We start from the raw sequence: 10,479 nt of genomic DNA on the forward strand, positions 1-10,479 counted from the left end.
TGTGGCTCAAGTGGTAGAGCTCTAACCCTGAGCACAAAGAGGCTCAGGGATAGCACTCAGGCCATGAATATAAGCCCAATGACTGGCAAAAAAAAAAAATATCTCCCAAACTGTAAAGCCAAATAATGCAAACTGCTGTCTAGTGAAGGACATAGTATTCAAATCTGTATCCTACCTGTGAAAGGATCTGCTGTTGGCAAAGTATTGGAAGATCCTGAAGACCCTGGAACATACCGACCACCACCTGTGCATGCAAAACAAAGGAAATTCTGAGTACAGCAAAATCGTAAATTTCATGAATACCATAATGCTTATATTGAAAGAACTAAGCTTGGAAAAAACTACAAGGCAAAGCTGTCACATGGCAGAAATTATAGTCAGAAGCCTTATAGCTAGGAACAAACTAGAATTTCGGTGATTATCCAAAATTATGTCTCCTAATTTTAATGAATTTTTATCTAGCCAAACACATCCATATTAAAATAAATTAATACAAACAGCAAAGAGAACTGCAGGTAAACGCTGACAATAATATAGACATACAAATTCACTAGAATTCTACTGCTGCAGGTGCTTTCCAAACCAAAGGCATTTAGTGTTTTAGAAAAGCCCTAGACTCATTAATTCATGTATCAAGTAGTATACGTGGTGCTGAAGAACAACAAGGAACAAAGTGGCTGGCATCCACTGAAACTTGTAATTTACTGAAGGAAAAAATGACAGAGTGAGTGAAAGTTACAAATACTCCCATTTACACATTTACAAGTAAATGGTATGTGAGAATTTTGTGCCTCTAAGGAGATATTAAGATCACATACAAAAATATGTGTAAAGATGCTTATGAACTTAGTGTTTAAAGAACCAAACAACCCAAGCAGTTGACAGATTTCCCAAGTCAGCTGCTTAAGTTGTGTCCTTCATGCTACAATCTGAAATTCCAACAATAGAAATATCCAGATAGAATCAGTTTTGTTTTTTTGTGCTAAGTACAAGGATTTGGAAGTTAAATCACTTATAATTTAGTAATAACTAAATCAACATGCAGGCAATAGAATGGGCAATGGCATTTTGCACTACAAAGATACAAGAAAAGGAGTTAATTTGGGAACACAGAACTGAAGATGTGCCGAGCGCTGGGTGGCTATAATCCTAACTACTTAGGAGACTGAGATCTGAGGATCCCAGTTCAAAGCCAGCCCGGGCAGGAAAGTCCGTGAGACTCTTATCTCCAATAAACCACTAGAAAACCAGAAGTGGTGCTGTGGCTCAAGCAGTAGAGCACTAGCCTTGACCTGAAGAGCTGAGGGACAGCACCCAAGCCAAGTTCAAGCCCCACGACTGACCAAAAAATAAAAAAATATATAAGAATTTGAGAAAGGAAGAAGATATAGGATTATTGTAGAACAAGTAAAAGTACTAGCACATGAAAAAGTCAGAAATGATGACTGAGTATAGCTCAGTGGCAGACTGCTTGCCTAGCAAGGAGGACTGAGAGTTTGAGGCCAGTTTGAATTACATAGCAACCCCCACAAAAATAAATTATTTTTTCTTTTCTTTATTGTAAAAATGTTGTACAGAAGGGTTAGTTACATGAGTACACTGTTACCTCCCTTGTCCTTCTCCCACTATCCCTTCCCTCCTTACCAAAAAATCAATTATATTATACACGTGTGGAAATATACAGACGAAATCCCATCTGTATAACAAATAAGAGCTAATTAAAAACAGAAACAAAACACAAAACCAAACTAGTCAGCTATTAGCAGGCTAAACAAACTAAAAAGAGCACTTGCCTAGAGTGAGAAATGTCCTGGGTTCAATCCAAGTAACACCTACTGCCTTACACACAGACACAGGAAACAACTTAAGTTCCTAGTGTGAAATTTTATTTAGCATTAGCCTTATACAAAAAGACATTCTGAGGCTGGGAAGGTGGCTCAGTGGTAGAGTGCTTGCCTTGCATGCATGAGGCCCTGGGTTCGATTCCTTAGCACCACATAAGCAGAAAAAGCCAGAAGTGGCACTATGGTTCAAGTGGTAGAGCACTATCCTTGAGCTGAAGATCTGAGGGACAGCACCCAGGCCCAGAGTTCAGGTCCCATGACCGGCAAAAAAAAAAAAAAGAGACATTCTATTTCTTCCTAGACAACTAGGGTAATATTTCTTGTATTACTTTGTGGGAGCTAGAATTCAGTCTACTTAGGTTATAATTTACAGGCTGGTATGAACCCTTAAAAACCATTAATATTTACTATACCACAAACAACTTAAAATGAACATGTGAAATATATATTACATACCCACAGTTTAGTCCTAGTTAATACACAACTAACCAATTTGGCTTCATGTGAAAACTGAATTTCTTTTTACTAAATTTTACCACAACATATACCTTTTTAAATGAAAAAGTAAGTAGGGTCTAGGGTATATAGCTTGATAATAGAGAACAGGCGTGTGAGAGGGCGACATACAATAAACTTATATATTATTTCAAATTACTAAAAAAAAAATCTTAATTTTATTTAGTTTACAATGAGGTCGTATATTTGAAAGAAATTTATGTTTCTATAAATAAAATACTGCATGATTTGAAGCTTATAAAAGATGAATGTGAAGCAAAAACCTATAGATTTGAAACAGTCACAGAGGGTATTTAAACATCAAAAAAATGCGAGTAGAGTTCAATGTAAAAATGTTTAGGCATGCTCAAGATTTTGGGTTCAATCCACAATACCAAAAAAAAGCCCCAACCAACTAAACAAAATAAAACCCAACACTGATGAAGCTACGTAGGACCAAATATAAGCCCCAACTTACCTGTAAATGGATCTGAAAAGCTAGTGTTTCCAAGTCCCAATGTTTGACCTTTTGTGTTATCAATAATAAATTTAGCCACCTGATCCAAAAACATGGGATTTAAATCATTCTTCTGTAAGAAGTTGTATGCAGCTAGCCAGGGATCATCACTGATGTTATATGGCAATTTGTAGGATGGGCCACCTTCATTGACATCAATTGAGAAAACATAATCAAATTCCTATATGAGACAGGAAGATAAATGATTACCGATTTCATTATTTGCATGCTAATCTCATACAACAAAATATGGATTATATGTGTGTGTATGTAGAGAAAGATATATGAATTAAATAGAAGATATATTTTTTGGTCCTAGGAATCAAACCCTGGACTTTTGCACTTGCTAGGCATGCACCTTGCCACTGAACTACATCCCAGCCCCTGCCAGTTATTTCTTGGTTATCTCAACACCAAAAGGATCAGCTGTTACAGTGCCCATTCACCAAAATCTGCTGACACTGTAAGTAAGGCCCTGCAAGGTCCTTCGTATCTTGCCAAGATAAAGAGAATCAGGCATTAAACATCAAGCATAGAAACTCCTAATCCCAAATGACTGGGAACAGTTATATAATGGGAACATCTAAAAGATAGATTATGGCTAATTTATCTACCTCATGCAGTTTTGTCTACATGGGAAGTTCTTTTGTTGTTATTGTTTTAATCTACTTCATCATAGGGAAAGAAGTAACTTTTCCCACAGAAATAAATGTCAAAACACCAAGAAAATTTTATTGGTATGAGAAAAATAAAACCTTTAGTTTGCTTAATAGTTAAGAAAATGGTAATTAGAAAGAAGTTGACATACTTTCCCTTCATATAAAACTTTTCCAGATGTTTGTTGAGTAGCACCAGAAGAGCCAACAACATCACCAATCTTCATCCACCTTCCTTCACTAATACTCCACTGATAAGCTTCAACTCTCTCCCCATCTCTGATTAGACGAGTCTGTCCTTCTCTGGTACCTTAAAACAAAAATTGTGAGAATCAAAGTAGAATGGCAAAGTACAATTGCAAAGCATTTAGATAAAAACATTTTGTTGTTGTTGTTGGTTGTGGGGCTTAAACAGGGCCTAGCCCCTGTCCCTGAGCTTCTTTTTGCTCAAGGCTGGTGCTCTACCATTTGAGCCACAGCCCTATTTCCCATTTTCTGGTTGTTAATTAGAGATAAGAGTCTCATGAACTTTATGGCCTGTGCTAGCTTTGAACCATGATACTCAGATCTCAAACTCCTGAGTAGCTGGCCGGGCACTGGTGGCTCACGCCTGTAATCCTAGCTACTCAGGAGGCTGAGATCTGAAGATCCCAGTTCGAAGCCAGTCTGGGCAGGAAAGTCCGTGAGACTCTTATCCCCAGTAAACCACTAGAAAACAGGAAGTGGGACAGCACCCAAGCCCAGAGTTCAAGTCCCACGACCGACAAAAAACAAACAAACAAAAACAAACAAAACAAAAAATCCTAAGTAGCTAGGATTAGAGGCATGAGCCAGCAGTACCCGGCTTAGATAACACAAATTCTTAATAAAAATTATCCATAGAAGGCAATCTGCATTTTGGTTAGAAGGAACCTTTGCTGAATAAAAATATATGCATATGATTTTTCTAGTAAAGTTACTAGAAAAGACAAAAAGAAAATGACAGATAAAAGGAAGTGTTATTAAGTAAGGGCTTAAAAATAGTGATTCCAGTGAGATATGTGGCTCAAGTATCAGAGGACCTGCCAAGCAAATCCAACACCCTGAGTCCAATCCCCAAGAAAGAAAGAAAGAAAGAGAGAAAGAGAAAGAAAGAAAGAAAGAAAGAAAGAAAGAAAGAAAGAAAGAAAGAAAGAAAGAAAGGAAGGAAGGAAGGAAGAAAAGAGACAAAGTGAAAGAAAGGAAAACTTTTGTTCTTCACTGAAGACTATAAATATGTATTTCTTAAAATAGAAAGTAACTGGCTCACTGAAAATAAAACAAGTTGATTACTAAATAACACTCTTCATCTCAGTAATGTTTTCTATATTTCCAATGGCTCAGGCCAAAACTGTTAAAGTCTGATGTTTCTCAAACCCACTGCCAATCCTGCAGTTTCTATCAGCTCATTCTTTAAAATAAAAATCTATCTAGAAAGCTGTTTTTACTACACCTCTATCATTATCCCATGCTACAAGACACTACTGTTTCCTACTTGAACTGATTGAATGATCTCCTGCTTTTGGCCCTCCTCACAGGGTAATCAAACCAGCAACCACAGAAATTCCTTCAAAAGGTTAAGTCCTAAAAGTCTTCTCCATAAGACCCTTCAGAGGCTTGTCATCTCACTTATAAAAGCTAAATTCCTGGAGTGGTGTATGAAAGCCAAACAAAAATGATCTCACCATCTTCTCTGACCTCCCTGTATTATTCCAAATCCCTCTTCACTCCCCTAGAAGCCACTTTCTCCAAAGTGCTATACTAAAAGTCTTAAAGTAGCTATTTATTTTATAAATGGCACTTCTCATACAGATTTTGGCTCTTTTGCCTACCTTTGGAACTTTTTGTTTTGAGACAATCTTTCTATATTGTGGAAAGCTAGCTTGAAACTACTGTGCTCAGGCAATACTCCTGGCCTCAGCCTCCCAACTAGCTGGAACTCTAAATGGATGTTGCTGTGCGCAGCTCTTTCTTTGCTTCCCTATGAACTTTACTCGAATGTCCCCTTCTCAGCAAGGCACTCAGTGGCAGTTAGCTTCCTAATATTCCTGCTGTTCTTCCTTGAGAGAGAGGTATATCTAGACTTCATTACTCCGGTCTAGCTAGACCTCATTACCTAGCTCCTTGCCTCCTGCTGTCTCTAGACAGCACATAACTGAGTAAAATTAAGAATCTGAGTGGACAAAATATATGCCACTTCTGTCCTAATTCATCATCTACCCTCTTAGTAGTATGTTGTTTTGAGTAAAGTTCAGCCTTACTCAGATAATGTAGTACAACAAGAGGACTTACTCTTTTCAAGTGTTAATATGTAGTCTACATGTGGCAGTTGCTTAAAGGTTACAAGAAAAGGCAAGCTGGCACCAGTAGCTCACCCCCCTAATCCTACCTACACAGCTACAACCACTCTAATCCTAACTACTGAGATCTGAGGACTGTAGTCTGAAACCAGACTGAACAGGAAAGCCCTAAGATCCTTATCTACAATTAACTACCCAAAAAACCAGAAGTGATGCTATAGCTCAACTGGTAGAGCACTAGTCTTGAACAAAAAAATAAAACATAGGAACACGCAGGCCCTGAGTTTTTACTATCCTCCACTCTTGTTTTGAAACTTATGCGTGCCAGGCGAGCCATCTTTCACTAAACTATACCCACAGCCCTTTTTAATTTTGAGACAAGATCTTGCTAACTTGTCCAGGCTAGCCACAACTTGTGGCCACCCAGGCAGCTAGTATTACAAGTGTGTGCCAACTTATTTAAATTCACTTTCATGTCTAGTCTGTACAACCTCTTTCATGATATCCAATTGATCAAAAAGTGTTAGTAACTTTTAAATATTTATCTGAGCTAAGTTTTGGGAGATTTATTGAAAAGAAAAATTCCTGACAGGCACTGGTACCTCAGGCCTGTAATCCTAGCTACTTAGAAGGCTGAGATCTGAGGATTGAAGTTTGAAGCCAACCTGAGCAGGAAATCCCATGAAACTTTTATCTCCAATTAAACACGAAAAAGACGTAAGTAGAGCTATGGCTCAAATGACAGCGCCCTAACCCTGCTCAAAAAACCCCAGGGACAGTATCCAATCCCTGAGTGCAAGCCCCAGGACCAGCAAAGAAAAAAAATTCCTGTTATGAGAAACTTCACCTAAAGTTTAATTGTGAAGCCAGGTGGCGGTGGCTCACACCTGTAATCCTAGATCTCCTGAGATCTGAGGATCCTGGCTCAAAGCCATCCAGGGCAGGAAAGTTCGTGACAGTCTTTATCTCCAATAAGCCACCAGAAAATCGGAAGTGGTACTGTGGCTTAAGTGGTAGAGCACTTGCCTTGAGCTGAAGAGGTCTGGGGCAGTGCCCAGGCCCAGAGTTCAAGCTCCACAATTAACAAAACACAAACAAACAAAAAAAAGTAAGTTTAAATTGTGAGACAGAAGCAAAGAAGAGCATGGTTTCTCATAGCAGTTGTGTCATAGTAAAAAAAAAAAAATCCTCCAAAGTCTCTCCCAATGAGAATAACATTTGTTTTTCCTTATCACTCTTAGTGTTCCAAAAGCAAACATGGTAGCATTTTGAAACTACCAGATACACTGAATAGTTACCAGGTTCATTCAAATGTTCTCTCCCAGGAAGCTGCTCAGCATTAATGTCCCCTAGATCACCAGTTTTAGAATCAATGGTTGCCTGGGAGAGTTCTTTTTCAAAAGCCTTGATTTCTTCAGCACTTGCTGTCCGATCCTCTGATTCTGTAAACACTCGAATAATACCATCACTAGGAGGAAAAAAACTAATTTTAAAAGTCATTGCCACAGTATGCTAATCTGTATTTGTGAATAAGAAAAATATTACTAGGCATCTATTGTTGAGTACAGCACTATGCTGATGTCAACACATATTACTGATTATCATTTCAGGAATTTTAAAAATTTACTATCAGAGAACAAAAAAAATATTTGATACAATTTTCAAAATGTTTATATTTAGAAAAAAAACTTACTGTTACAAACCACTTTTACACAGATATTATACTATAAGGCAAGGATTGACTAGGTGTGGAATGTAGCCTGTTATCTCTAAATGTAGTGTGGGATATATAGCAAGTTCAAGGCTAGCCTGAACTACCTAGACAGACTATCTCAAAAAAATAAAAACAGCCAGGTGCTGGTGGCTCACACTTAAAATTCTAGTTGCTCATGAAGCTGAGATCTGAGGATTTCAGTTCTAAGCCAGCTCAGACAGCAAAGTCCATGAGACTCTTATCTCCAATTAATAACAAAAAGCCAGAAGTGAAGCCACGGCTCACTTGAGAACACTGGCCTTGAACAAAAAAAACGAAAGAAAAACAAAACACAAACATACTCAGAAGAGGTAGCAGATAGCATGTAATGAAAGTGGTGAAACTGACTGGAATACAGTACAAAAATGTATGGTGATCAAATAAAGAAATCCTCCTCTCACTGTATAACTAGTAGAAATCAGTTAAAAACAAAAATAGAACATGAAACACAAACCAAGGATTTTATAAAAGGCATATTATAAAGTATCAAATGTTCAACTGAAAAGCATGGCATTCTTTTTTTTTTTTTTTTGGTCATGGGGCCTGAATTCTGGGCCTGGGTGCTGTCCCTCAGCTGTTCAGCTCAAGGCTTGCATTCTACCAGTTGAGCCACTTTTTCTGCTTATGCGATGCTGAGAAATCAAACCTGGGGCCTCATGCATGCCTCATGTAAGCACTCTACCACTGAGCCATCTTCCCAGCCCCGGCATTATTTACTATACCAGTAACTAGTAATTTAATCTCAACCAAAGAATAATATGGCCTCTGTGTAGACATATGAAAGTCCTCAACATTTACTCTCAGAAAACCATTTCCATGATTTCTCAATTCTGAAAGTTAAAGGGAATTAGGTTAACTACTTTCAACTCTATTAATTCCACACAATCCTAGAGAATATGTTGTCATAGCCTTCTAACATAGTTTACACTTTCTTGATTTTTTTTTTGTTGGTCCTATGGCTTTAACTCAGGGTTTGAGCACTGTCCCTGAGCTCTCATGCTCAAGGCTAGCACTCTACCACTTTAAACCAAAACTCTACTTCCAGTTTTCTTGTGGTTAACTGGATATAAGAGTCTCATGGACTTTCCTGCCTAGGCTGGCTGTGAATTGCAATTTTCAGATTTCAGCCTCCTGAGAGCTAGGCTTACAGGCAGAAGCCACCAGATCTTGGCTGTTTTATCTATTTTTCTTTGACTTTTAAGGTGCCAGGGAGAAAAAATACCTAAAACAACAAATCAACTCCTTGCCTCAGTAAAAAATAAATAATAAAGCTCTTCTACTTTATTATGATTTTTATCCCGTTTGGTTGTCCCCACCCCCACCCCCTGCTCCCACCTTGGTTTTCTTCTTGCCTTCAATGGCAGAGTAATCTTTATTCCTTTTCTGGATACATTTCCTCAAACACACTTTTATCTCTTCTTATCTTTTTCTCTACCATTTTCTTTCTTTTTTTTTTTTTGGTCGGCCTTGGGGCTTGAACTCTGGGCCTGGGCGCTGTCCCTCAGCTCTTCAGCTCAAGGCCAGCGCTCTACCACTTGAGCTACAGTGCCACTTCCGGTTTTCTGGTGGTTTATTGGAAATAGGAGTCTCACGGTCTTTCCTGCCCGGGCTGGCTTTGAACCGTGATCCTCAGATCTCAGCCTCCTGAGTAGCTAGGATTACAGGCGTGAGCCACCAGCGCCCGGCTTCTCTACCATTTTCAAAATGTGAGTCACTAAGAAATAGAACTAATAATAATAAATGTTGAGATTGTCTTGGAAAGGGAAAATGGAAGAGAATATAATAAAAGGAGTAATGTTGACTTGAATATATTGTAAACGTGGAAATACAGCACTATAATCCCCTTCATAATTAATTTTTTTTTTGTCAGTAACAGGACTTGAACTCAAGGCTTATGTGCTTTTACTAAGCTTTATTTGCTCAAGGTCAGCACTCTACCACTTTGAGCCATAGTACCACATTTGGTTTTCTGGTGGTTAACTGGCAGTGTCTCATGACTTTTCTACCCAGGATGGCTTCAAACCACAATGCTCAAATCTTAGCCTCATAAGTAGCTAGAATTACAGGTGTGAATACTAGCATCTAACTATAATTATTTTTTTAATTCTTTATTTATGAAAATACTGTTCAGAGGAGTTATAATTACATGGGCAAGATAATGAGTACATTTCTTATCAAGCATTGTTGCTTCCTCCTTTGTTTCCCCTTCCTATCCCCCCCACAGACACCAAAGTTGTAAAGTTTGTTTTTCGACATAACCACCTGTATATCTCATTGTTGCAATGGGTCCATCTGTATCCCTATTTAAACAATTTGTTTTTTTCCTTCCCCTCCACAATATAATTAATTTTTTAAAGTTACTGTTCAACATCTTCTAAAATCAACTGGACTTCTCCCAAAAGTTCTGCCACAATGATCTCTATCTTGTCTAATTTCTTCTGCATTGAATATTCCAACTATGTAAGTTATACTTTAAAATACTTTTATAATAAAGCATGCATCACAAGTGTAAAAGCTGTTATCACTAGTCCCTTTGCTCAGTAACAGCAATGTGCATGCACCCCTCTCAATTCGCTTACCTCTGTACACTCTAGTGACTACCAAAGGCTTAGTGAGATATAAAATTTATTGGTTGACCAGAATATAAATACCTTGCACCAACCACAATGTCACCATTATCCAGCACACAGCAGCACCATATGGACTGAGCTGGAAGTCGGATTGTCTGTGCACATTCCCCATGTTTCCAGATTCTCAGAGATCTGTCTTCTGCTGTTGTCACAAAATCTAAAATAAAGTAAAAACAAAAAAAAGTTTGGATAAAATCAAGTACATCTATAAACACCATCTTTCTAGCTAGATATACTGACATTCCTAAATATATATATATATATAT

The 10,479-nt window shown here is 38.0% G+C and overlaps 1 protein-coding gene across 1 annotated transcript in view; it reads right to left on the bottom strand.

The window, feature by feature from the left end:
• Plaa (phospholipase A2-activating protein) overlaps positions 1–10,479 on the bottom strand; it is a 37,505-nt gene that overhangs the window by 12,451 nt on the left and 14,575 nt on the right. Inside the window, exons 6-10 of the mRNA XM_013020836.1 lie at positions 10,235–10,370; positions 7,129–7,298; positions 3,665–3,822; positions 2,818–3,037; positions 176–244 (exon numbers count right to left, since the gene is read on the bottom strand). Of these exons, the coding sequence (XP_012876290.1) occupies positions 176–244; positions 2,818–3,037; positions 3,665–3,822; positions 7,129–7,298; positions 10,235–10,370 (753 nt within the window). The remainder of the gene's footprint in view (positions 1–175; positions 245–2,817; positions 3,038–3,664; positions 3,823–7,128; positions 7,299–10,234; positions 10,371–10,479) is intronic.

Source organism: Dipodomys ordii, unplaced genomic scaffold (assembly GCF_000151885.1).
Source record: "Dipodomys ordii isolate 6190 unplaced genomic scaffold, Dord_2.0 Scaffold53, whole genome shotgun sequence".
Classification (NCBI taxonomy): Eukaryota; Metazoa; Chordata; class Mammalia; order Rodentia; family Heteromyidae; genus Dipodomys; species Dipodomys ordii.